General features: G+C 48.0%; 1 protein-coding gene across 4 annotated transcripts in view; it reads right to left on the reverse strand.

Moving 5' to 3' along the window:
* Positions 1 to 27,573, reverse strand: part of NFATC2 (nuclear factor of activated T cells 2) — a 157,186-nt gene that overhangs the window by 61,894 nt on the left and 67,719 nt on the right. For all 4 annotated transcript variants that reach the window (XM_017944688.3, XM_017944690.3, XM_003904606.5 and 1 more), the window contains exons 5-6: positions 27,159 to 27,331; positions 7,779 to 7,919 (exon numbers count right to left, since the gene is read on the reverse strand). In XM_017944688.3, the coding sequence (XP_017800177.1) occupies positions 7,779 to 7,919; positions 27,159 to 27,331 (314 nt within the window). The remainder of the gene's footprint in view (positions 1 to 7,778; positions 7,920 to 27,158; positions 27,332 to 27,573) is intronic.

Here is a 27,573-nt window from a genome sequence, read left to right on the forward strand (position 1 = left end):
TGCGAAGCCAAGTGGCAGGGAGAGAGTCAAAAAAGCTGAGGCCAGAGAGATGGGCAGGGGCCAGATCACACAGGCTCTTGAAAGTCACCAAAATAATCAAAAATAGTAATACAAATAATATAATAATCATTATTATTATTGCTGCTATAAATAAGATGCCATTTTCCAAAACACCAAGCTTTTCTAACTTAAGAAACACCACGCTCCCGTCTCCTACTGTTTTTCCACCACTCTCCAATTTGTCATCTTGCTGGAGTGGAAACTGCCAATTCCATTTTAGTCGACAGCTATAAAAAGAACATTGGAGCTGGTGGTGCCGATGACCAAACTCGGGGCTAAGATTAGCCCAGGAGGCTGTCACCTTTCCTTAATGTGAGAAACAGCTGGGATTCCCCTTCCTTGGAAAACTTCAACTGTTCCGCCCCGCCCCGCAGAGCCCTTGCTGGCCAAATGTCCATGGAGATGGGAACGGGGATGAGTTTTGGAAAAAAGAAGTTGAGCAACAGGGATTCCCCCTGCGGAAGACAGCCCGGGCTGGGAGGTGAGCTCTTGGGGTCAAAAGAGCAGGACCAGTGAATGCAAGGCAAGCCCCTCTCTGCAGAGAGCCCTCAGAGCCAGACAGCCCCCGCAGAGGAGCCCACCGTGTCTCTAACACCCCCGATGGTCTCTTGTCATTAATGCAGGAACTACATTCACCTGGGATTCTTTAGTTAGGCATGAAAGGGTCAGAAATGTATCCCCTTGATGCCAGAAACACTGGAGGATTCAAACTGCTGCCCAGAGGGGTGAAGTGGATAATTCAAGGGTCCCCATCACCACAAAATGCTTCAAGCCTGTGACTCAGAGCAGCTGAAGGGTCTTCATGCAAAATTAACCTGGTTCTAGGCTTTTTAAGCATAGAACAACAGAGTCCAAGGTGTGGGGTATACACCCAGGCTGCCTGGGGTCAGATCCCACCACTGCCCTCTACCAGCTGTGTGATCTTCACTAAGTTACTTAACTTCTCTGTGCTCAGTTTCCCATCAGTAAAATGGAGAAAACAGTAGTCTATCTTGTAGGGCTCTTATGAGGCATCGGATTAGTTAGCATATACAAAGTGCTTAGAATAAGGCCTGGCACATAGTTCATTATTAATGAACTACTAATTACTGATTACTAAATTACTAATAATGTTCATTATTAGTACTTATTACTGTTTTTTAATATCTCTTGGTTCCACGAGATAAAGTCTTACCTGTCTTTGTCTTTCCACAGCCAAAATATAATGATCAGAATAAAAAAAGCTAACATCTAATGAACATATTCAATGTTCTGAGCTCTATGCAAAGCACCCAACCTGTAGAATCTCATTTAATCTCGCCTCCCAAGAGAAGTAAATCATCATCTGTATCTTACAAAAGAGGACATGTCAGCTCAAAGAGGTAAAGTGACTTATTCAGAATGACACAGCTACTAAAGGCAGATCAGTGATTTGAACCCAGGCCATCCGACCTCAGAGCTGTGCTGGTGACCACTGTGGGTTACAGCCCCCCAAATCTCTCCCAGCCTAGGCCAGCACCTGGGCCAGTATCAACTGAATGATGACTATGTCCTGAGCAATGAATACTGCAAGACCATAAAAATAATAACAAAAGCACACACCTGTAATCCCAAATACTCAGGAGGCTGAGGCAGGAGGATCGCTGGAGTCCACTATGTTGAACTCACTGTGCTGCCCAGGAGTTCAAGGCCAACCTGGGCAACATAGTGAGATCCCATTTCAAAAAATAACGATGAACATCCCATGAGCACTAAGTGCACGCTGCTTATTTACATATTTAACTTTAGGAAAGAAAGACTGTCACTATCTCATTTTACAGACAGGGAAGCTGAGGCCCCAAGAGGTTGAATGACAGGTCAATGCTGAATATCACCTGTGGACGAGTCCCCTGGATTCTCCAAGCTAAACTGTCTGCCTCCCACGGGTGCCAGCTTAGATGAGACCACACACGGAAAGTGGCAGGCACAGGGCTGCCTGCAGACATGGCCAATAATAGGAGCTGTGATTATTACTCTTGTTCTTAACAGCCAACTTTTCACAGCTGAAACAGGCTCTGTGTTTTCCTGCCTTCAAGAGGTAAATATGAAATTTCTTCTGAAACCAAGAGAATAGAAGCTAGAGAATAAATACCATTCATTGATTCCACAAATGCTTAATGGATGCCCTTGGATAGCTTCAGAATAATTAAACTCCCAGAGTGCTTAAAAGCTGGCTGGCTCCTAACTCCATAAGGAACTTGGTAGGATCCAGCCTCAAACTCTTCCCTGCACAGTTCCATCGGCAACGCCCCCTCCCCATGGAGGCTCTGTCAACTAGGCATGAGGAGGAAGTATTCATCCTTTTTTCCTTTTTTTTTTTTTTTTTTTGAGATGGAGTCTCACTCTGTCCGCCAGGCTAGAGCGTAGTGATGCCATCTTGGCTCACTGCAACCTCCGCCTCCCAGGTTCAAGCAATTCTTCTGCCTCAGTCTCCCAAGTAGCTGGGATTACAGGCGCACACCACCACGCCCGGCTAATTTTTGTTTTTTTTTTTAGTGGAGTTTCACCATGTTGGCCAGGCTGGTCTCAAACTCCTGGCCTCGGGCGATCTGCCTGCCTCAGCCTCCCTAAGTGCTGGGATTACAGGCTTGAGCCATCGTGTCAGCCAGTATTCATCTCTTATTAGCATTTTCCCCACCGCAGATGAGGCACTTTAAGGCCCTTTGCTTCTTGGGAAGGTCAGAAGGCGGCTAGCAGGATGGCTTCCTGGTACTGGAGATGCATCAAAGCTGGAGAGGCCATGCTTACTTGGTCATTGACATTTCATGCCCCTCCCCTGCTCAAGAAGCCACTGTGACTCTCTATTACCTTACCCATGCCCAGACAAAACCAAGGCCATGTATCTACCTGGCCCTGGGAGAACTCTGTTCTGACCTCTTCCTAATCATCCAAATGTATTTCCTGGTGTTAACTAGCCTCTACCCTAGCCACATCAATTTGGTCTCTGACTCATGAGAGCCTAGCAAATTCTTGTTGTACAGCATATTTTACGTTGGTCCATCACCTGAAAAATAAACCTGCCCCAAAGTATATCAAGATACTCAAAAATGCACCTCTTGAATCTATTATACCACACAAAGGCCTTAACCTTAGGCAACAGCAATAACAAGAAGTATTTGCTTACATTTATTAAACACTTACTACATGCCAGGCACTGTTATAAGTACTTAACACATATGAACTCTTAATCTCAGGGGCAGCGCATGGGTAGGAAGGTCTTCATCCTCAATATACAGATGAGGAAACCGCTGCCCAGAATGGCTACGTAACCTACCCAAAGTCATATGGCTAGAAAGTAGTGGCACTGGGTTTTGAACACAAGCAACCTGGATTGAGAGCATGAGTGTTTACCTAGCTGACAAAAGAAATGCAGGAGGTGTTCATTGCTGAGTGGCTTTTAATACCACAAAGTTGGAAGCAGCCTAATGCCCAATAAAAGGGAATATGGTTAAATCAAGTACCCAACACGATGGAATGCAAAGCATCCATTTAACATCAGGTTCCCAGGCCGGACGCAGTGCCTCACGCCTGTAATCCCAGCACTTTGGGAGGCCGAGGCAGGTGGATCACCTGAGGTCAGGAGTTCGAGACCAGCCTGGCCAACATGGAGAAACCCCGTCTCTACTAAAAATACAAAAATTAGCTGGGTGCGGTGGCGCATGCCTGTAATATCCCAGCTACTCGGGAGGCTGAGGCAGGAATCACCTTGAACCTGGGAGGTGGAGGTTGCAGTGAGCCGAGATCATGCCACTGCACTCCAGCCTGAGTGACAGAGCAAAACTCTGTCTCAAACAAACAAAAAACCCCAAATAAAATAAGGTTCTCAAAGGATATTTATTAAATAACTGAAAACATGTTCATGTTGTATTGCTATTTTAAAAACAGGATTAGACTGGGCATAGTGGCTCATGCCTGTAATCCCAGCACTTTGGGAGGCTGAAGCAGGAGGATGACCTGAGCCCAGGAGTTGGAGGCCAGCCTGGGCAACATGGCAAGACCATGTCCCTACAAAAAAATTTAAAAATTAGCTGAGCACAGTGGAGCACATCTATAGTCTCAGCTACTTGGGAGGCTGAGGTGGGAGGACCGCTTGAGCCCAAGAGGTCGAGGCTGCAGTGAGCTATGATCGTGCCACTGAGCTCCGACCTGGGTGACAGAGCCAGTGTGTCTCAAAACATTGTTTTTTTAAAAAAGGGATTTAAAAAAAGTATATATACAAAAAGATTTCAGTATAAATAGAGACCACTCAGGCAACAGCCCTGTGCGGCTGGATCAGCCCCTCAAGGCAAAGCAAGTGGAGGCCAGGCCTCCTCCCTGCACCCCACTTGGCAGGACGGCTCGGGAGGGCTGTGCAGGCATTCCGCCAAGCAGACGCTGGGCCTGCACTGCTGAGAGCACAGGGGAAGGCTTAAGGTGACCCTGATACTGAGTTTTCCTCATGCTCTTCTTTTCCTTTCCTTGTCTTTCCTGAAAATTTCTAAGCCATAGACCAGCAGTTGTTGACCAGGGGCAATATTCCCTGCCAGGGCAAATTAGGCAAGGTCTGGAGGCATTTTTGGTTGTCATAATTTGGGCCGCGCTACTGGCGTCAAGCGGGTGGAGGTTGGGGATGCTGTTGAACATCCTACAGTGCCCAGGACAGCGCCCCTGCCAAGTGATTATCTGGGCCAAACTGTCAATAATGCTGAGGCTAACAATGTGGTATAGACCAGGGATCTTCAACCCCAGACCACAGACCGGTACTGGGCGCACAGCAGTAGGTGAGTGGCGGGTGAGTGAGCAAAGCTTCATCTGTATTGACAGCCACTCCCCATCACTTGCATTACCGCCTGAGCGCCACCTCCTGTCAGATGAGCCTGGCATTAGATTCTCATAGCAGCGTGAACCCGACTGTAAACTGCGCTTGCGAGGGATCTAGGTTGCGCACACCTTATGAGAATCTAATGCCTGATCATCTGTTACTGTCTCCCATCACCCCTGGATTGGACTATCTAGTTGCAGGAAAACAAGCTCAGGGCTCCCACTGTTTCTACATGATCGTGAGTTATATAATTATTTTATTATATATTACAATGTAATAATCATAAAAATAAAGTACACAATAAATGTAATAATGTGCTTGAATCATCCTGAAACCATCAGCCCACCTCCCCAACCCTTGGAAAGAACTGTCTTCCATGCAACTGGTCCCTAGTGCCAAAAAGGTTGGGGACCGCTGGTGCGGAGTCTTCTTGCCTGCAGCAGACTCTACTTTGATCATCTCTGATCCCTCAAGCAACGTTGCTCCTCAGCTCACTCCTCGGCTCACCGTGACCTGGGTGCATGTGATTCAAATCACCAGAGGTCCCCCATTCTCTGGACTCTCAGGCTGACCTCGGGCTCTGGGACCTTCATAGCACTGCAAGGGTAAGCCTCTGCTTACCCTTCCCACATCTCCTTCCCGTGGTCCCCAGGGCACCAGAGCCCCCTGGTTCTCCTCCTCCTGCTGTGGCAGCTCCTCCTCTGCCACCTTTAAAGGCTGTGGCTCTCAGCTTCTAAGTCTCCCCTTCTCACACTGGAGGCCATCCTGGGAGGTCAGAGCCAATTCCCAGGACTTCACCTGGGATCTGATTGCTGACAGCTCCCAAGATAACATCTACAGCCAGGATCTGGTTTCTTAGTTGAGACCACGTGGCCACGTACCTCCCAATCTCTTGCCTTTCCACAGAGGTGAGATCATGGTTCATCCAAGAAGGCCCACGGGTACATCAGACTCAACACTTCCGCTTCCAAAATGGAACCCGTCCTCCCTGCCCAACCTCATCCCCACACAGACCTCCTCTCCTGCGTGCTAAAGCTCAGCTGGCCAAGCGCATGACGTGAACTAAACAATCTCAACACTCAACCTCTTCTCCTTCCCCATCCACAGCAGCTCCAGAAAAACAGCAGCAGCCCCTGCCCCTTACTGAGCACTTCTGGTGCTAAGCTTACTTGCTTTAATTCATTCAGACTTTACCTTTGCGGTAGGCACTGTCCCTGCTTTTCAGGTGGGGATAGATGAGGGAGACTTTCAGCAGGTGACACTGCCGGTGAGTAGCAGAGCTGCCCCGGTGGCACGCAGCCTGCCTGGTGGCTGGCCCTGCCACCTGCATTCTTAATGCCTCTCTACACCACTACATCCCATCAAACCTCAGTGACATCTGCCTTCTAAACCACTCCCCGACGCATCCCTGCATCTCCCTTCCCACTGCCACAGCCTTACTTAATACCTTTTTTGTTGTTTTTTGCAAAGGCGTCATCAAACCCTTTTAAAATAAATTCTGCCTCCTGTTATGCTTCCAGCTGTGAGAATGCAGTTATCACACCCCGGTCACATGTCCAGCCCATCCCAAAAGGATGATTTGTGTGAGATTGGAAGAAGCATTCTTTGCCTAAGACAATCTGCTTCCACCCGCCAGAATTTGTCTTACTAATGTGTAAACTGGTGATTTGTCCAATATGAATGGTAGCCCTCAGAGAAGGTGCCCTTGTGCAGTGCACAATCCCTCCAACTGGACAACCCACCTCTTATGTTCTCGGATTGTTCTAAGGACAATAAACAAACAGACAAACATCAACACCCCTTTGAAGTAACCTACTGAAATCATGTCAGTTAAGGAAAAAGAAAATTGGTTCTAGTATCCAAAATAAGTATCCCAAGTTATTTGAGCTCATTTCCTTCTAACAACACATTTGTTTCATTAATTATCGCTTAATCTGATATTATCCTACTTCAGATCAGCCTCTTTTCTACCACATACCCACTGAAAAAGACACTGACAGTGCACCAAAGAAAGAATACACCTGGTGAATAAACAAAACGCTATGCCTCTCACAGCAAGGAAATGCAAAGTAGAAAGAAGTACCAATTCCACAGTGATTTTTTGGGGGGTGAAACTATGACTGACATGACAGAAACGTCAATTTGTAGATTTCTGGAAGGTAATTTAGCAATATGTATTTAAAGCCTTCAGAATGACTCTCCAAAATTCCACTGCTAGAAATAAACCCTAAATAGACTAAAAAGATATACATATAGATTCATGTACAAGATTTATTAATCCTAGAAAATGATTAACTGCAGAACTACTTATAATAAAAATACAAGTAGCCAATATTAATTGGCTTATGCTGTACTTGTCGCTATTAGAATTACGTGACATGTATTAGTCCATTTAACCACCATGACAACTCTATGGGGTAAGAAATTGTGTTACTATCATTTTATACATGAGGAAATTAAGGCACAGAAAGGTTAGGTAATATGCCTCGGATCACAGAGCAAGCAGATAGCAAAGCCAGAATTTCAACCCAAGATACCCAGGGCCAGAGAATGCATGCTTTATCACTTTGCTGTTTGGCCTCCCTTCTTGATAACAGCAAAAAGTTTTTAGAATTTCCTTCCTCATGTAAAAAAGTAATTTTTAGAAAAGGGTTGAGGGTGGGGGATAATCTTATTTTCTGTCAAAATGACCTAGAAGAGTTAAAATGTAGAATGGCACATTCATGCCATGGTGAACGGCGTGGCCATCACAATCCCTGAAGATGCGCTGAGTGAAAAGAGCAGGGTATAAAACCGCCCGGTGGGATCCACCCTCCAAAACCAATGTTGTGTGGAAGAAAGAGATGGTCACTTTTGAATGGTTCTGGGGGACAGACAAAGAGCTCAAACATCCACCGACCTGTGGTCTTCTCAGTAAACACGACTTTGGACTCAGCCGTAAAGTTCTGGCCCGTGAGGATCATTTGCTGGCCGCCGTAGACCAGGCAGCTGTCCGTGTCTTGTCTTTCAACCATGGGCAGCTCGTGAGCAGATCGCTGGGCTGCAGGCAAAAGAGACAGAAGTCACTGTGACGAGGGGAGATGTCTGCTCAAAAGAGGAGGTCTGATTTCATGGTACTGAGACATGACATGCTCTGCCTACCTGTGTCACCTGTTGTTATCTAAAATGTGGAACCATCACCCCTGACAATCAATGACTGTACAAATGTTATGCCTTGTGAAAGTGCTCTAAGTCATTTGAGCTAATTTCCCTCTAACAACACATTTCGTTTTCATGAATCAAGGGACAGAGGCCTGTTCTCCTTACAGGAAGCCAGAGGCTGCCTGTTGTCCTTATAAGGAGGATAGGTACATGAGAATTGGTTTTCTTTATTCTCTTATAAAAGGATGGGCAAATCAACTTCTTTATGAGGTTTCCTTTGTTAAAGTATATCCTTTCTTTGTACATTTGATGTCAGTCAAAACATGAAGGCATCATGTATGCTAAGCTTGGGATATAGTACCTGAAGGTTTAGACATATTGCCTTTGGAATTCATTTATGATCTTTAACATAGTCTTTAAGATATCCGTGATCTACCCCCTTAATGTCCTTTTCTAGAACTCTCCCTCATTCACTCTGCTCCAGCCACACTTCTAGAACAATCTGTCTCTCACACATACTCAGCACACTCCTACCTTTGAGCATCTGCACTTTCTAGTGTCTGTCCTCCCCAGTAACCTACATGGCTCCCTTCTCCACTTCTTGCAGGTCTCTACTCAACTGTCACCTCCTCTGAGAGGCTTCTTTAACCCACCCCACCCCCTCCCCAGAGTTAAAACAGCAGTACCCAGCCTGGTCCCTCTCTCTCATTCTGTCACCTTTGCTTTCTCTGTCCTACTTTGCTTTTCTCCGTAGAGCTTTTCACTTTCAGATACATTATATATAGCTTGTATCGGTTTATCTTCTTTCATCTTTCCCCTACTAGCATGTAAGCCCAGGAAGGAGGGGCTTTGTTTTGTGTACTGCTGTAAGCCTAGGCCAGGAATAGTGCCGAGAACCTAGGAGGACATAGTAGTTGGTGGGTGGATGGATGGATGAGTGGATGGGTGGGTGGGTGTGTGGGTGGGTGGATGGGTGGGTGTGTGTGTGGGTGGGTGGATGGATGGATGGATGGGCGGCGGGCGGCGGCGGATGAATCGACGGCAGCGGATGAGGCGGACGGCGACCCGGGCGGACGGCGGACGGACGGACCGGACGGACGGACGAATTTGATCATCACCACCCGGACGGACGGACGGACGGACGGACAGGATTTGGACGGCGGGCGGTGGCAGTGGCGGACGGACGGATTGACGCAGGCGGACAGGCGGACAGGCGGACGGGTGGACGGGGTGGACGGGCAGATGGATGGACGGACGGATGGATGGATGGATGGACGGATGGATGGGTGGATGGATGGATAGATGGATGGATGGATGGATGGATGGTGGATGGATGGATGGATGGACGTGGATGGATGGACGGATGGTGGATGGTGGATAAGTGAATGGCAGATGGATTACTCTGGGAATAATGCATTGGGGTAATGGGTGATGGGTGATGGGTGGATGGAAGTAGATTGGATAGGATGGATGGATGGATGGATGGATGGATGGATGGATGGATGGAATGGATGGATGTGGGTGGATGGTGGATGGATAGATGGATGGATGGATGGATGGGTGGATGGTGGTGGGTGGTGGTGGATGGTGGTGGTGGATGGATGGAAAGGTGGATGGATGGATGGGTGAATGGGTAGGTGGGTGAATGAATGGATACGGATATGTCTGTATCTCCCAATATGTATTCTCAATACATCTATTTATATCTATGTCCTCATCTATATTTGTAATAAATGAAAAATGGAGGCACAGGAAAGGCCTCTGCTGAGCACTAAACCAGAATGCTATACCTGAATGCTCATAGCAACCCTCTGAGGAAGGAAGTATTAAAATGATTCGCATTTGACTAGGGAGAAAACCAAAGCTAAGAGAAGTAAGGTCACCACTTGGCCAAGGATCCATGGTGAAGCTTAGATTTGAACCCTCAAAAGCAGGTTTCTCCAGCTCCAGAGCCCAATCTCTTAGGTTAGCTAGTCAGTCACCTATTCCAGAAGCCAGGCTGCAGAAAAGAATGAAAACCTGCTCCAGCCATCTTCCCAGGGCAGGCAAGAAACAGGTCCCAGCCACAGCCAGGGCCCCGCCTCCTTAGGTCTCTCTCCTTCCAGCGTGGGCCAAGAGGCCGGGCCCGCCCCCCCGGGGTGAGTCAGTCTGAGCTCTTGGCATTCCTCCCCAAGCCCAGAGAACTGGGCAGAGGGCCAGCCCCTTCCATGCCAGGAGCCTGCAGACCTCCCCATCCGGGAGCCTGGGCAGTAACTGCGTGAGGCCCACAGACCAATTCTAACCCTTCCCTCCTGCCTTGCCTGGGCCTCCAGGCCACTGGCATCCCCCTGCATCTGCTGGGGCCACTCAATGGAGCAACGATGCACTTGGCAACATTTCAGGAGTCACTGTGCACCAGCCAGAGGCTTCCAGACACTCCACCTTGAAAGTGCCACCCAGCAGCGACTCAGACCAATCCCCTGATGGCTTTTCCCAACCCCAGCTCAGCCCAGGCGCCCTCTGTTCCCAGAGATCTGCCCGCCAGCGCTGCTCCAGGGGCTGCCGGCTACAAGGATAGATTACAAAGATCTCTCCGCAGAAGCGGCTAATCTCTCCCACATGGGCTGGGTTATTAATCCTTTCTTTCAATATCAAAGTTTTGTGATGACTTCCTAATTGAGCTGCCACAAATGAGATTTATTAGCAGCAAGAACAGCAGCTGCAGGTTCAGGCTTTGAAGATCTGCCTTTGATGAAATTGGGGAGCAGCTGGGGGCTTTTGGCCCCGGGGATGGGTGGGGCAGTGGCTAGAGCATCCCACCCGTTTTACAGGTGGAAAGCCTGAGTCATCGCTACTGGGCAAGCCAGCCCAAGGTTTGTGGCCAGGCGGGCTGGGGACTGGAAGGGGCTGCAAGCTCTCAGTGCTGGGCGGGAGGCTGGCGCGGACAGTTGAGCTGTGAATCACTGCACACTGCTGTGAACACAGCTCCTCTTTCCTGCAGCAGCCTCATTGCTTCTCCCTTCAAAGCCTCATAGTCTCAGCAACCAACAGATTCAACCTTTGCCAAGTCTGCATTTCCTACCTCCCTACCTGAAGGAAAACTTTTTTTTTTTTTTTTTTAATGAAAATCTAAAGAGACAGAAAAAAGAGAAAACAGTGAGAGTCTAGTCCAGCTGCCTGTACGCCTTTAACTGTATTCTAGTCTCACAACTCTAAGTGCGGGTCAGAGGTGCTGGCATCACTGGAGAGCTTGTTAGACATTCAGTACACCTCAGGGCCCACCCCAGACCTACCGAGCCCAGATCTGCAGTTTTACAAGGAGCCCATGTGATTCCTGTGCACTATCACGTTTGAGAAGCTCTGTTTAGCCCTGGCCAGTTCGAATGGGAAGTTAAAAATACTGACACCCACAACCTCCCCTCCTTTTTTTTTTTTTTTTTTTTTTTTTTTTGTGAAACATGCTCTCACTCTGCCACCCAGGCAGGAGTACAGTGGTGGCATCATGGCTCACTGCAGCCTCCACCTCCTGGGCTCAAGTGATCCTCCCACCTCAGCCTCCCACGTACCTGGCATTACAGGTGTGTGCCACCACATCCTACTTATTTTTGTATAGACAGGGTTTTGCCATGTTGCTGAGGCTTGTCTTGAACTCCTGGGCTCAAGCGATCTGCCTGCCTCGGCCTCCCAAAGTGCTGGGATTATAGACCTGAGCCACCATGTCCGGCCCACGGTCCAGTTCTAAAGCAAGGTTTCTCAACCTTGACACCATTGCCATTTGGAGCTGGATAATTATTTGTTGCTAGCAGGCAAGGGGTGTCCTGGGCATTGTACAATGTTTAGCAGCATCCCTGGGTTCTACCTTTCAGATGCAAGGAGCACCCCACCCCCCGGTTGTGACAACCAAGATTGTCTCCAGACAAGGCTGGATATCCCCTGGGGAAGAGGGGTGCAAAATCATCCCTGGTTGAGAACGGCTGTTCTAGAGATTCTGACTTAAATGATCTGAGGATGAGGACACGAGCATCGTTTTTATCCTTAAAAAAAAAAAAAAAAAAATCTTCAAGCCAGGTACAGTGGTTCATGCCTGTAATCCCAGCACTTTGGGAGGCTGAGTCAGGCAGATCACGAGGTCAGGAAATCAAGACCATCCTGGCCAACATGGTGAAACCCCGTCTCTACCAAAACTCCAAAAAAAAAAAAAAAAATTAGCTGGGTGTGGTGGCACGCATCTGTAGTCCCAGCTACTCAGGAGGCTGAGGCAGAAGAATTGAACCGGGGAGGCGGAGGTTGCAGTGAGCCGAGATCACGCCACTGCACTCCAGCCTGGCAACAGAGCGAGACTCTGTCTCAAAAACAAAAACAATCTTCAAATGATTCCAAGAGGCCACAGCCAGGTTTGATCTGTGGTACCATCACTACAGGACAATGCAGGGCCCTGGGAGCTGCAAGAGAATACATCATGAACTGCTGCTCGGGCTCTGGGGTCAGAAAGCCATGGTTTTGAGTCCTGCATCTGCCATCCCTGTTCTGTGACCCTGGGCAAGTCACTTCACCTCTCTGAGTTACAGATGCCTCCTCTGTAAAGTCATAACAGTACCTGCCCTCATCAAGACCCTGCATATGAATATATGGACGCGGTCAGTACATAGATGGTAAAATATCAAATATCAACCCAAATGGTCATCCATGGATACATGGATAAACAAAGCATGGTATATCCATGCAGAATATTACTCAGCCACGAAAAGGAATGAAGTGCTATTCCATGCCATGACATGGGTGGACCTTGAAACCATTAGGCGAAGTAAAAGGAGCCAGACACAAAAGGACAAATAGCATGCGATCCCATTTATGTCAATTGGCCAGAACGGGCAAACACAGAGAGATGGAGAGCAGATCGGGGCTTGCTGGGGGTGGAAATTGGGCAGTGGCTGCTAATATAGGAGGCGTTTCTTTCTCTGGTGATTAAAAAAAGTTCTGCAGGCCAGATGGGGTTTTCTCAGCCTGATGTCACTCTGTCCAGGTTCAAGTTCTGTCTTCATAGTTTACTAGCTGCATGGCCTTCTAGTGGCAGCTCTCTGTGCCTCAGTTTCCTCATAAGCAAAAATGATAAAGTTTGGTCAGGCGCAGTGTCTCACGCCTGTAATCTTAGCACTTTGGGAGGCCGAGACAGGCGGCTCACCTGAGGTCAGAAGTTCGAGGCCAGCCTGACCAATATGGTTAAACCCCATCTCTACTAAAAAATACAAAAATTGACCTGGCCTGGTAGCATGTACCTGTAATCCCGGCTACTCAGGTGGCAGAGGTGGGAGAATCGCTTGAACCCAGGAGGCGGAAGTTGCAGTGAGCAAAGATCGTGCTACTATACTCCAGGCTGGACAACAAAGCAAGACTTCGTCTCAAAAAAAAAAAAAAGTTCTGCAACTACAGAATAGTGGCAGTTGCACAATATTGTGAATGTACTTCATGCACTGAACTGTATACTTTAAAATAGCTAAAAGGGTAAATTTTATGTGTATTTTACCACAATAGGAGAAAATACCCTATGTAAAGCAAAACGGCCCCTGCTTAGCACACAGTAACAGCGTGAGACATGATAGTCTTTGCTATCGTTGACTTTCAAAAATGCCCCTCTTTTTCTTGCTAAGTTATTTTCAAAACATTTTTATTTGTTTAAACCCTTAAATCATAGCCCTACAGCAAGGAACACACTGTTACTCCCATCTAGAGAGGAGAGGACAGATGCTCAGAGCTCGGCTTCAGTGAAGGGCAGCACCTGCTCTTGGTGAAGGCTATAGTGTTGGACACCCCCCTGGGTGATCCTTATAGCAGTTTTCACAGCTCTGAGCCTCAGTCTCCCCATCTGTAAAATGGGGCTGTTAATAGTCCCACTTCACAGGTTATTATGAGGATTAAACAAGTTCATCAAAAGCGCGTCTGGCTTAATAAACACGGGTCAGCAAGGTTAGCAACACTGAAAGCTGTAGCTTCTGAGAGGCTGTATGTGCTAGCCACAGACATTGTTGTCTTATATATTTTACCATATTTGTACCAAACACATGCATGTGTGTACACAGGTCACCTGTGTGGTCACTGCTGTTCTGGGTGAATCCTGAGCCATAACCCAGGTTTCTTCTTTTTTTTTTTTTTAATAGAGACTGGATATTGCCATGTTGCCTAGGCTGATCTCAAACACCTGCGCTCTGGTGATCCACACACCTCGACCTCCCAAAGTGCTGGGATCATAGGCATGAGCCACTACGCCTGGCTCAGGTTTCTTGACCCCGATTGCCAGTGTTTCTCAAAGTGTGGCTCCCAGGTCACCTGTAGCAGAACCTTCCCCCACCAACACAGGGTCAGAAGGTGCTAGATAAAAATGCAGATGACCAGTCCACATCCCTCACCCACTGTGCCCCAATCTCTTGGGCAGAAGCCAGACATTTGCATTTTAACAATCTTTCTGGGTGACTTGTCACGCACATTTGCTTAAGAGCCAAGTTCCACACTTAAGAGGCCACCTGAGGACGGGGAACTCCTCCAGGGCAGGTCCCAGTCTTCAGAGAACCCAGAGGCAAAGTCATTAGCTTTTGAAAGAGGAACTGAAGCCAGCGCACAGCAGCCCAAATTACCCTCCTGAGCTCTACTTCTCTATTGCTCTCTGATGCAACCTCCTTATCACCTAGGGCTGCTAAATAGGGTGACAGGTCCAGGGTGGCCAGGAGGGCTCTCAGGAAGCCCAGTGGGCGTCCCAGGCTTGCGCCCACCCTCCTCATCAGCCCCCCTTTCTCCCATTCATGTCTGAGATTGCAGACAATCCAAACCGCACAGCCTGCAGTTTTCCAACCAAACCAGGCACCTTTCTTTTAAAGTCATCTTTGAGGGCCTGGCTCAGGCCTGCGGGGGAAGTCTTGACCTCTGCTCCAGCTTAAGCTTCAAGGTGGCCCCTGCAAAGGGACTTCCCCAGGCTTCCCTCCTGCCCCTGGATTCTGGCACATCATAAAGTGGCTCAGGGGGCTCTTGTATTTTACGAGCTCTGAATCAACAGGACGCTGTTGGTTTAACCAGTTTGGGTGTTTACTTTCTCTTGCAACAGTGCCCACCTGCAGCACAGCAGCGGCCACTGCAAAGGTTCAGCGAAGAAAACGTATACCAGCACAGGGTCCCCCACATCAGCCCAAGTGGGCCGGGAAATGGGATGTTATTGCCCGACTATCTGAAATTTGCCATCAAGCCGGGTGGCCAAAAATTATGATCTATCCAAGAACCTCAGGAGAGACTGGTTAGAGAAATTCGCTCCTGCAGAGGGGGCAGGCTCTGTTAATAACAGTGTACAGGCTGGGTATGGTGGCTTACCCCTGTAATCCCAGCACTTTGGGAGGCCAAGGTGGGCAGATCACTTAAGGTCAGAAGTTCGAGACCAGCCTGGCCAACATGGTGAAACCCCATCTCTACTAAAACTACAAAAAAAGTTAGCTGGGCGTGGTGGCATGCACCTGTAATCCCAGTCACTCGGGAGGCTGAGGTAGGAGAACTGCTTGAACCTGGGAGGCAGAGGTTGCAGTGAGTTGAGATTGTGCCCCTGCCCTCCAGCCTGGGTGACAGAGAGTGACTCTGTCTGAAAAAAATAAAAATAAGTAACAGCAGACGAGTACAAATGCTATAAAGACTACAGATTGCAGGCACATCATATACACATTTTTAAAAATATTCTGAAACACCCACACCATGAAGCAATTTAGGGTTCACAGATAAAAGTAACATTCTAATGTTGGGACTTTGAGCAAGACACTTAATTTCTTTGCCTCTGTTTTTCATCTATAAAATGGGACTATCACAGCACTAACCTCTCTGGGCTGCCTGCAGATTAAATGAGCGAATCCACGGGACTGCATGGTATCTCATCAGGATTCAGTGAATGTTAGTTGTGTTTATTTTTATTGCTAAACTTCATGAGACCACAAAGCAGGAATCACTCCTGTTTTAGAGTAGAAGATATTGATCCTCCCAGAGAAGGAATAAGCTCGGGAGCTCACAGCGAATGGAGAGGCAGAATTTGGACCTACGCTGTGGGATTCCACTACCCCACGGGTCCCCCTGCAGTGAAATGGAGGACTTCGTGGGAAAGACACCAGCCAGCCCAGGCGAGAAAGTTCCTCCCACTGGTCATCGTTCTGGCCCGAGCACGGAGCAACCCTGGCCTCGGCGCTCCAGCTGCTGTAAGCCCTTCTTGTCTCTGTATCAGGCCCCATCCTTGGCCGTGAGCCTGGTCTGGCTGGGCCTGGCTTGGCCCAGAATGTGCTGCTGACTCAGGCATCTCCCGGGAGAGGCTGTGAGCGGGGCCAGCAGACAGGCCCCTCAGCCTCCACTCTGGCTGTTCCCTGGGTCTTCCCTGGGAAGTGGGAGAGTGGAGGGGAACCAAAATCTCCCTCAGTGTGGGGCTCACCTCTTTGAGGGAACCACTAAGGTCCACGGCAAGGGAGTGGGGCATGATGTGTGCAAATGCATAGGACGCACAGTGAGTGACGAAGCTCTAGCTGTGGGCCTCGGTGGGGCGGCCTGGGCTTCAGCTTTCTCATATGGAGAAATGCAGTGGTAGGGCCCCCCTGTGAGACTTTCCTAGCTCATCCGCCCCGCAGCACATCAGGGAGAGTAGGGGCTGCTGTCTCTCTTCCGATCGGATCATTACTCTCCCATTCCAATGTACGAACAGGCACCCTCTTCAGAATATTCCCAGACCCAGCGGGAATATTCTCAGTGATCCAGAGCTCACCAGCCCCTAACCTGATGAGCTCTGGATCACTGAGGAACCCAGGCAGCCTGGACACAGAAAAGAGCACAGCTTGAACCCCAGCTCTGCCCCTGCCTTGCCAGCCGTGGGACTGTAGCAAGTCACTCATCCTTCGGAGCCTCAGCCTGCAGGCGCCCACACCCTGCAAGGGTGCTTTTCTGTGCCTCCATCACTGGCATGTAATCAAATGCTTCTGAACAAATGAACTGAGCAAGCATTTAAGATGGGCCTTCTGAGGTTATGATGAGGATGGAAATGAGTTAACCTCAGTGCATTTGTGGGCACGCCGTAGGTGTTCAGAAGGGCCCTCTGCCTTCCCAGCTCCCTCATAACTAGCCCAGTAAAGGGCTGGGCAGGTAACTATTTCAATCAGCACAGAAGCCACCCCAATCCTGGGCTCTCCAAAAAAAACAACTTTCCTCCACTCACTCATCAGCCGGCCCACCCCACTGGGCCAGATAACTATCGGGGTTCCTTCCCAGCAGCAGGGTGTGTTACAGGCTGTCTGCTCACCTGAAACAATGAATGTTTGCTCGACTCTCACACCAGCCTACTGCTTCCTGGGTTTCGGACTCCTGCAGTGACAGGGTGGCAGCCAGAGGTACGTAAAGCCTGCTTTACAGAACTACGTGAGGGCTGCAGGCAAGACAATGAGATCCGTCCACACTGGGCCACCACAAAGGAGGCACTTGAGTTACGCTGTGGGATCACGTCTGGCACTTCCTGTGTGAGACACACACGCATTGAACCACCACCGCGAGGGAGGTACTATTATTCTTCCCATTTTACAGATAGGGAAAGTTAGGCATAGAGTGTTTAAGTAACCTTGCCAGGACTAAGTAGCCAGTAAGTGGCAGAGGCAGGATTTGAACCCAAGCTACCTGCCCCAGAGCCCACACTCCTAACCGCCACTCTAAACTGCTTCTCCCCATCATGCGACTTTCTGGCGCTTCTGAAATAGGGCTTCTTGGTCATTTGTCTTGGAGAGCAGAGGCTGACAAAGGCCTGGCCAACCTGCTCTCTGTCCAATGCTCCAGTTTCATCCAAGATTTACCACTATAGGATCTTGAGGGAGGCAATCTAGTGCCAGGGGTGGTGGCGGGATGGGGGGTAGGGGGTGGGTGAACAGGTGCCCACAGCCCCCTGGAGGCCCCTGAGCTGGTCTCTGATTTATAATGAGATGATACCACCCTTTGGGTTTCTGGCCCATATTAATCTATCACTCAATATGTAGCTCAGCCTTGATGCCCCGAGGCTCAGTGGGATGCGATGTCACCGCTGGCTTGCCCCTCACTAGCTGGATGGCCGCGGGCAAGTTCACTTCTCCATGCTACAGTTTTTCCAGGCTCTTCTCATACTGATTCAGCCACAATACAGAAGGTGCTTGACACACAGTAGGTGATTAACAACTGTTCATTTCTCTACACCTCTTCCCTGTCCTGTCCCTCTCATCTTCTTTCTTCCTTCATTCTGCCTTCAAGTATTGATTAGCACCTACTATGTGCTAGGCTGTGTGCTAAATAAATATTAAAATAGAAATCACAGCTGGGCGTGGCAGGTCAGGCCTGTAATCCCAGCACTTTGGGAGGCTGAGGCAGGCAGATCACCTGAGGTCAGGAGTTCGAGACCAGCCTGGCCAACATGGTGAAACCCTGTCTCTATTAAAAATACAAAAATTAGCCAGATGTGGTAACGGGCTCTTGTAGTCCCAGCTACTCAGGAGGTTGAGGAACGAGAATTGCTTGAACCCGGGAGACAGAGGTTGCAGTGAGCCAAGATCACGCCACTGCACTCCAACCTGGGTCACACAGTGAGACTCCATCTCAAAAAACTATGTATACAGAAATCAACATAATGTCAGCCCCCTACTTGGAACCCATGGCTTCCCATCTTAGAATAAAATCCAAATTCCCCACCTTGGGCTCAGACCTCACCTCCGACCCCTTGCCCCACCTATAGCACTCCACACAGTCTCCTGGGGTACCTTCCTCCTCCCTGGAGACCCCAAGCTTATCCCTGCCTCAGGGCCTTTGTACTGGCTCTACTTCCCCATGGACCAATCACTCAGGTCTGGGTGAACAAGCTCCATCCTCACAGAGGCCTTCCCTGATTGGCATGACACACACACATTTAACCAGCCTAGCCAACATGGTGATGTTGCTGTTCCCGCACCAAGCCACCAACCCGTGGTCCTTGTTATTTTTGTCATGACACTAGGCTCTCAAGTGCTGTCTTTGCTTGTTTACTGTCTGCCTTCCCCACTAGAATGTAACCTTTGTGAGGGCGGGGACTTTGTTTTGTCCAGTGCTCTATCCCTAGTGCCCAGAACAGTATATATCACATGCCAAATGTATTTTTAATTGAAAGAATAAATATTGGGAAGTCCACGATAATGACGTGAGTCATTTCAGCTTCCAGCAGGAGCAGCTGAACAAAATAAGCTGAACAAGATAAGATGCACAAAGTAAAGCACAGTCAACATGCCATCTGGGCCTCCCTAATTCTTTTGTTTGTTTTGAGATGGACTCTCACTCTGTGGCCCAGGCTGGAGTGCAGTGGTATGATCTTGGCTCACTACAACCTCCGCCTCCCAGGTTCAAGTGATTCTCATGCCTCAGCCTCCCGAGTAGCTGGGATTACAGGCATGCACCACCACACCTGGCTAACTTTTGTATTTTTAGTAGAGACGGGGTTTCGCCATGTTGGCCAGGCTGGTCTCGAACTCCTGACCTCAAGTGATCTGTCCACTTCAGCCTCCCAAGGTGCTGAGATTCCAGGCATGAGCCACCACACCTGGCCCGGGCCTCCCTAATTCTAAGGGTTTCCTGAAGAAATGCTGCACTAGCACCCAACTCCCAACTAGACCCAGGAGGGTAAAGTAAGGGATAAAATGGAAGGCGTGCAGGAAGCATTGGGGTCGTAGGTTTTCTAATTTTTGCTTTCAGAAAAAAAAAAAAAAAAAAAGCATAAGAAATAGCTGAATTTCCATAGGGAAAACAATGGAGCTGGACCCTACCCCACACCATACACAAAAACCAACCTGCATGGATCAGAGCCCCAAACATGAAACCAGAACCGAAAAGCTTCCAGAAGAAAATGTAACAGAATGTCTTTGCTGCCTTCAGATAGTCAGAGATTTCCTGGAGGAATGCAAAAAGCACTAATCCCAGACAAAAAGAAAATGACAAATTGGGCTTCATCAAAATAAAATATGAATGTTCATGAAAAGACACTACCTGGGCCAGGCATGGTGGCTCACGCCTGTAATCACAGCACTTTGGGAGGCCCAGGTGGGCAGATTGCCTGAGGTCAGGAGTTCGAGACTGGCCTGGCCAACGTGGTGAAACCCCATCTCTACTAAAAATACAAAAATTATCTGGGCGTGGTGGCAGGTGCCTGTAATCCCAGCTACTCCAGAGGCTGAGGCAGGAGAATCACTTCACCCTGGGAGGTGGAGGTTGCAGTGAGCTGAGGTTGTGCCATTGCACTCTAGCCTGAGCCACGAGAGTGAGACTTTGTCTCAAAAAAAAAAAAAAAAAAAGAAAAAAGACACAAGACATTACCTGAAAATAAACAGGTAAGCCACAGACAGGGGAAAAACATACACAAATCTGACAAAGGACTTATGTCCAGAATATATAAAGAACTGATGCATATTAACAATAAAAATATGAATAACCCAGTTAAAAATGGGCAAATAGTTGACCAGACACTTTACCAAAGAAGATACATAGGCCGGGCATGGTGGCTCACGCCTGTAATCCCAACACTTTGGGAGGTGGAGGCAGGTGGATGACCTGAGGTCAGGAGTTCGAGACCAGCCTAGCCAACATGGTGAAACCCCATCTCTACTAAAAATACAAAAATTAGCCGGGCATGGTAGCGGGCAACTGTAATCCCAGCTACTCCAGAGGCTGAGGCAGAAGAATCACTTGAAGCTGGGAGGCAGAGGTTGCAGTGAACTGAGATTGCGCCATTGCACTCCAGCCTGGGGGACAAGAGCGAGATTCCGTCTCAAAAAAATAATAAAAAAATAGAAGATACATAGATAGCCAACAAGCATCTGAATCAGTAGTCATTAGGGAAATGCACATTAAAACTACAATGAGATCCCATTTCACACTCATCAGAAGGGTTAAAATTTAAAAGACTGACAGTACCAAATATTGGTGAGGATGTGGAGCAACTGGAACTCTCATACATCCTTGTTCAGAGTGGAATATGGTGTTGAAAATACATAAATAAAAACATACACATCCAACTCCATTCCTAGGTCATTTACCCAAGAGAAATGAAAGCATTTGCTCACAAAAGGACTTGAATAGGAATGTTCATAGTAGCCTTATCCATAAACCCAAGCACTGGGAACAGACCGAATGTCTATCAATGGTAAATAAACAATTGTTATATTCATGCAATTGAATAGTGCTCAGCAATAAATAGGAATGCACTACTGAATCACTCCATAGCAGTGACAGATCTCAAAAATAACATGCTGAGCAAAAACAGCCAGACCCAGAAGGGTACACACTGTATTAATTCCATTCTATAAAGTTCTAGAACAGGGAAGATTAATCAACCGTGATAGAAATCAGAACAGCGGCTGCCTCCGTGTGTGGGCTTGAGGAGGAGGCCTTGGCTGAAGGGACATGGGAACGTTCAAGAGTGAAGAAAGTGCTGTCTTGAGTGGTGGTTACGTGGGTATATGCGATTGTCAAAAATCACTGAACGCTTACAATCTGTGCAATCTACTTTAATTATACCTCCATAAAAAGTATATATGTCACAAAGAGAGGCAGAGAGGGAAAAGAGCATGTGAGAAAATCCATTTTCTAACCCACACCCCATACCCACTCCCAAGCCCCGCAAAATGAGCAAAGTGAATTTACATTCTGTGCCCTGAGCTGGCAGGGCTTTGTGTGAAATTGCTTTACATGTTTTCTGAAATGCACTGAGCAGAGAGGCCCATCTGCTGGGCAGGGAGAAAGCCATGGTGGCTTGGGCGGAACTGCCTGGAGACATGGCTGGGCCTGGAGACACGGCTGGAGAGGTTCTGTTAAGTTATCTCAGGACCAGGTGTGTGCCTGTGGACGTCTCCTATCTCATTGCAGCCTTTTCTCCCCCACTGGGCAGTGTGGAAATACAGTCTGGAGACAGTCACTATGTGCTGAGCCCTGGTAAACATTGCCTGGTTCAGTCTTTATAGGACAGAGACTGACAAGTAAATGGGGCTGTCAGAGCACAAAGTGGGGGACCCCGTACCGTGGGGGGGTCAGGGAATGCTTCCTCCTTGAGGAGCCATCTAAACAGAGGCCTTGGAGGAGGAGGGGTTAGCCAAGCCACTGGAGGATAAGGAGGGGTGGGCTCCAGATAAGCACCTCAAAGTCTGCCCCACATCAGAATCACTGGGAGAGCTCTGAAAGCCCCCATGGCCAGGCCACATCCTGACAACCAAATCAGAGTCTCCGGGGTGGGACCAGGACATCAGTATTTTTTTTTTCTTTTCTGAAACAGCATCTAACTTTGTCACCCAAGCTGGAGTGTAGTGGTGCAATCTTGGCTCACTGCAGCCTCAACCTCCTGGGTCCAAGCAATCCTCCCACCTCAGGCCTCCAAGTAGCTGGGACTACAGGCACGCACCAACACGCCTGGCTAATGGTTTTTGTAGAGATGGGTTTTCACCATATTGGTCAGGCTGGTCTCCAACTCCTGAGCTCAAGCAATCCTCTAGCTTCAGCCTCCCAAAGCGCTGAGATTACAGACGTGAGCCACCGAGCCTGGCCGGGCATCAGTATTTTTTTTAATACAACTCCCGGGTAATTCTAGCATACAGTCAAGCTTGAGAACCTATGTTCTGGGTGGAGGTGACAGTGTGCAAAAGCCAAAAAGTCAGGGAAAGATCCCAATGCATTTGGGAACTGAGGAGCAGATAGGAAGGGAAGCCACGAAATGCAGTTGAGGAAATGTAGTGGGTTACATAGTACCCTCCTACCTGACTCCTCCTCCCTGCAAACCATCCACCCACAAGCTCAGAATGTACCTTATTTGGAACCAGGGTCTTTGCAGATATAATTAAGGTAAGAATGGAGATGAGATCACCCTGGATTAGGTATAAACCAAATAAGTGCATCCTCGTAAGCAACAGAAACAGACACACACAGAGACCCAGAAAAGGCCCGTGTGCAGACAGAGGCAGAGACTGGAGCAATGCAGCCACAAGCCAAGTAAGGCCAGGGAGACCAGCAGGCACCAAAAGCTGGCGGGGATGGCACCGGCGGTTTCTCCCCTGAGCCTCCAGCGGGAACCAACCCTGCCAACACCTTGATTTCAGACTTCTGGCCTCCAAAACAGTGAGAGAATACATTTCTATTGTTTCAAGCCACCTGGTTTGCAGTAATTGGTTATGACAGCCTAGGAAACTAACATAAGAGGGAAGCAGGCGCCAGCTCTACCCCTGCAGGGAAACTGGAGTTGAAGCTGACAACACCAAGAAGGCTGGGCTCAGGCGGGGAATGAGGCTGAGCAGGAGGAGAGGGGAACTGCTCCGTGCCAAGTGGAGAAGGGAGGGCAGGCCCCAGTAGCTGCTGTCTATCATGGATAGTCTTGTTGTTGGGGAAGACGGGGGTGATCCCTCTGACCTCTTCCATGCTCCAGAGAAGTGGGAGGTGCAGTTATCTACATGGAGTGGGAAGGGGTCGGGGCAGCATTGAGAGGTTGGAAGACTGGAGAAGGGTCAGGTCAATCTTCCCGAGAATACGGAAAGGAGCAGTGGGGGAAGTTGGAAGATCTCCTCGGCAATGCTAAAGCCCTAGTGGAAATAGAAGACTGCAAACATGAGGGTGCCAGTGTGTGCAAAAGTGAGATTGCAGCTCTGGCCAGCTGGCATGCAAATAAACATAAGGCACCTGCACTTCTAGCAAATCACTCCACCTTCCAAAGAGCAGTCTCTGGTAGTTTGCTCATGTTGTTTCTGCTAGCATCTGAGAACTTACCCTTGATCCCTAAGACGGTACATAAAAGGCACCTCCAAAGTAAATAAGTTAGCCTTGCAAATAAGTACCAGCCCACGAAGTGTTTTTCTCACCAACTCACTCTCCCTGTCATTGGAGACTCTCGCTTAGTCAGTATACACTGTCTAAGGGTATACTGTCATTAGTAACAATTTATTTTACAATACTCTGCCAGCCCATGTTACTGACTAATTGCTAATATGTATTTACTGACTACCTCCCTATAGATTATACAGTAAGCCGTCAATAAATATTTATGGACCTACTAGGCACTGGTCTAGGGAAACAGAACAAAGAAGTAAATTAAAATGACAGAAAATTATTAGTGAGAACTAGAGTGGCCAGCTGGTAGCTCAGCTTGGTATTGCAAGAGAGGAACCAAAAGAAGAAGGGATTTCATAGAACCAGAAAGTTGGAGACTGGCTTTCCTACCTACCAAGTAAAAACAGGTGAATCACCTTACCAAGAAGTCTCAGTTTCCTTCTCTGTCAAAAGAAGGTGGGTGAATCAGGCAAATGCCTTTTTAAAAAGAAAAGAAAACAATTTTCAATGTTCAAATAGCTTTCTAACACCCTGAAGATCTTGCTGGAGGTACATGTGGTTAAGTGATGATCCTCAAAGTCTTAGATCGACATAAGATAAGTTGCCTTGAGAAACCCAAAGAGAGGGAGGATCAGGGGCTCCTGTCCCCACCTTGCTACACACCCCAGTCCCATCCTGGAAAGTGAGTCATTTGCCAGAAAGGGGAGACCTTATCTGCTCAGAGTCCCCCAAATCACTGCAAGTTTCCTTCCAAAAACATCTTGAGAGGTTCAAAACCAAGACTTTGGTGGGGCAGCCATCATGACCAGCATTTGATGGACAGTAGGGGAATTCCGATATTTCTAGTAATGGGGTTTTCAGCATGTTTTCCCTTGTCATCTACTATTGGGTCTTTCTCTTCTAAGAGCAGAACACCGCCAATTCAGACTGATCCACATCTTGACTCGAAAGACTGAAAGAAATTAGAGTGACTCTTCATTCATTTCCAAAGACCAACCAAGACCAAGTTCTGGCTGCTCTCCCAAAGAAGGGACCATCCTCTCTCCTTCCTGACTTTTCACCATGAGGGCTAGTCTTTCCCAAACTCTTCTGCAGAAAATACACTTTCCCTTTGCATGTTAGTCTTAAGACTTCCTCTGATTAACAGAAGCTATCTGCAGATATTTTCTGACCACAAAGCATTTTGATTTTTTACCATTTTTTAAAATCAGGATATTTTTTGGTTTATTTTTAAAAACCAGAAGATTTCCAGCACCAGTTGATACATGCAGCAAAGCACCATGGCACCTGTTTACCTATGTAACAAACCTGCACATCCTACACATGTACCTGAGAACTTAAAATAAAATAGGCCAGGCATGGTGGCTCACGCCTGTAATCCCAGCACTTTGCGAGGCTGAAGTGGGTGGATAATCTGAGGTCAGGAGTTTGAGACCAGCCTGGCCAACATGGTGAAACCCTGTCTCTACTAAAAAATACAAAAAATTAGCCAGGCATGGTAGCAGGTGCCTGTCATCTCAGTTACTCAGAGGGCTGGGGTGAGGCAGGAGAATCACTTGAACCCGGAAGGTGAAAGTTGCGGTGAGCCGAGATCACGCCACGGCACTCTGACCTGGACGAGAGAGCAAGACTCCTTCTCAATAACATAAAATAACCAAAACATTTGACTACATTGAGTCTATATTCCCATGTGGAAATACTGGCTGCAGTTGAGTAACAACAGTGCACTTAGGTGGGGAATGTCCCCAATCTCCACTATTCTCTGATGTCTGCCACCCAGCCTACCCCTTCATTTTCACCTCCCTGGCCTCTGTAGGAAGTTGATTTTGTGACACCTAGTTATGGTAAAATGTCCAGCAAAAAGGAAAAAAAAAAAAACAAAACCCTGAACCATAATTTAATATGGAACATGTTTATAAGAGCATAAAACAAAATGTTGTTATAAGAAAGAGAGTTTAAAATAATAAAAACAGTTTTTGTTTCTGGAACAATGCCTATTTTTTTCTTCTTTATGCTTCCCCCGCCCCCCCCTCAAGACAGCGTCTCACTCTGTCACCCAGGCTGGAGTGCAGTGGTGCAATCTCAGCTCACCGCAACCTCCACCTCCTGGATTCAAGCGATTCTCTTGCCTCAGCCTCCCAAGTAGCTGGGATTACAGTTGCCCACTACCATGCCCGGCTAATTTTGTATTTTTAGTAGAGATGGGGTTTCACCATGTTGGCCAGGCTGGTCTCGAACTCCTGACCTCAAGTGATCCACCCAAAGTGCTGGGATTACAGGTGTGAGCCACCACACCTGGCCTCTTCTTTATACTTTTTAAAGTAACTCCTAAACTTTCAAACACTGAGCGGATAATAAGTGTTGTCACATCTAATTGCACAGATTAACTACAAAACTGTGTTAACATACAGGTAGACTTTAAACTTAGGTATAAAGTACATAAGAATGAGCTCAAAGCTACTTCTTCTTTTGAAACTTGATAGAAATGTGCCAGGTTTCTGCTCAGTGTCCTTCCAAATGGCAGATCCTGGTCACTTCATATTAGATTCTGAAAATCTTCTGTAATGACACAACCATCTGTCTGGGTGTCCTTATCCTCTCCAGACTGTAAGCTCATTAAGGCCAGAGAAAGTGGCCTGCTCATCTGTGGATCCCCAACCCCTGGGATAGTGCAGGATACAAAATAGAGCTCAGTCAACACGCAGAGATGGGCTATGGGTGGGGGACAGGGCATGGCTCCTGCATGCAAAAGCCTCGGTTCCAATCCCAACCCTGCCACTCTTTGGTTGTGTGCACAACTCACCCTCTTGTGACTCTACCTCCTCATCTGTAAAATGGGCACACTGACACCAGCTAGTGCCAGGGATTACTGTGAATATTCATACTGAGCAGCAGAGTCGAAGCTCAGTGAGTGAGAGCGCTGTGGTTTGTTATTGTTATTTAAACAATAAAGAAGGAAAAGAAAAAAGGGAACCACGTACAGCAAACTCACTCCAAACGCACCTATCCTTTAAGACCAGAAAGATATTTACGTATCTCAAGTCTTCCGAACGAAGCTTTAAGCTACTTATTGGCCCTATTATTTTTAATTTTCCCGTGAGGCCACGAAACCTTCCAGAACTCAATAGAAGCAGCAAGAGAACACTGCGATGTGCTCCGTCTCTGGCCCCTCTGGTCATCTCGGGTCAGCATAACCCTGTGGGTCCCACACATTCCCACAGGCCACCCCAGGTACCTCACCCAGAATACACTGCTCCCAGGGGAAGCCCATGTGCCCTACGCTTTCGGAAGACAGACCGGGCCCCAGGGTCCAACTCACAGCACTCGATGGGATTAGATGCAGTCTGCAAAGAGACGATTCTGCCACTGGACTCTGGGATGTGAACTCGGAAAACCAGCCTCACCCGCGTATTCTTTCTTCCAATGTCCGTCTCGCCTTTCCGCAGCTCAATGTCGGCGTTTCTGAGCTTCAAGATCCCCGCACAGTCGATGCTGCCAGGATGTTAAGAACCCCATTATCACCAACTGTCTTCAGGAGCAGGAAAGATCACCCCCAAAACTGCCTTAGGCAGCCAAAATAATTTTACAGCCAGCCACTGGGGAAAACTGCAATACACCCACATAAGCATTTCAGCCAGGAATGTATACCAAGATGGGGGGAAAAGCAAACTTAACAAAGCAATTAGAGAAATGCCCCAGTGAAATTACTTCTCTAGGGAGATTTTTCATGCCAA

Source organism: Papio anubis, chromosome 16, assembly GCF_008728515.1.
Source record: "Papio anubis isolate 15944 chromosome 16, Panubis1.0, whole genome shotgun sequence".
Taxonomy (NCBI): domain Eukaryota; kingdom Metazoa; phylum Chordata; class Mammalia; order Primates; family Cercopithecidae; genus Papio; species Papio anubis.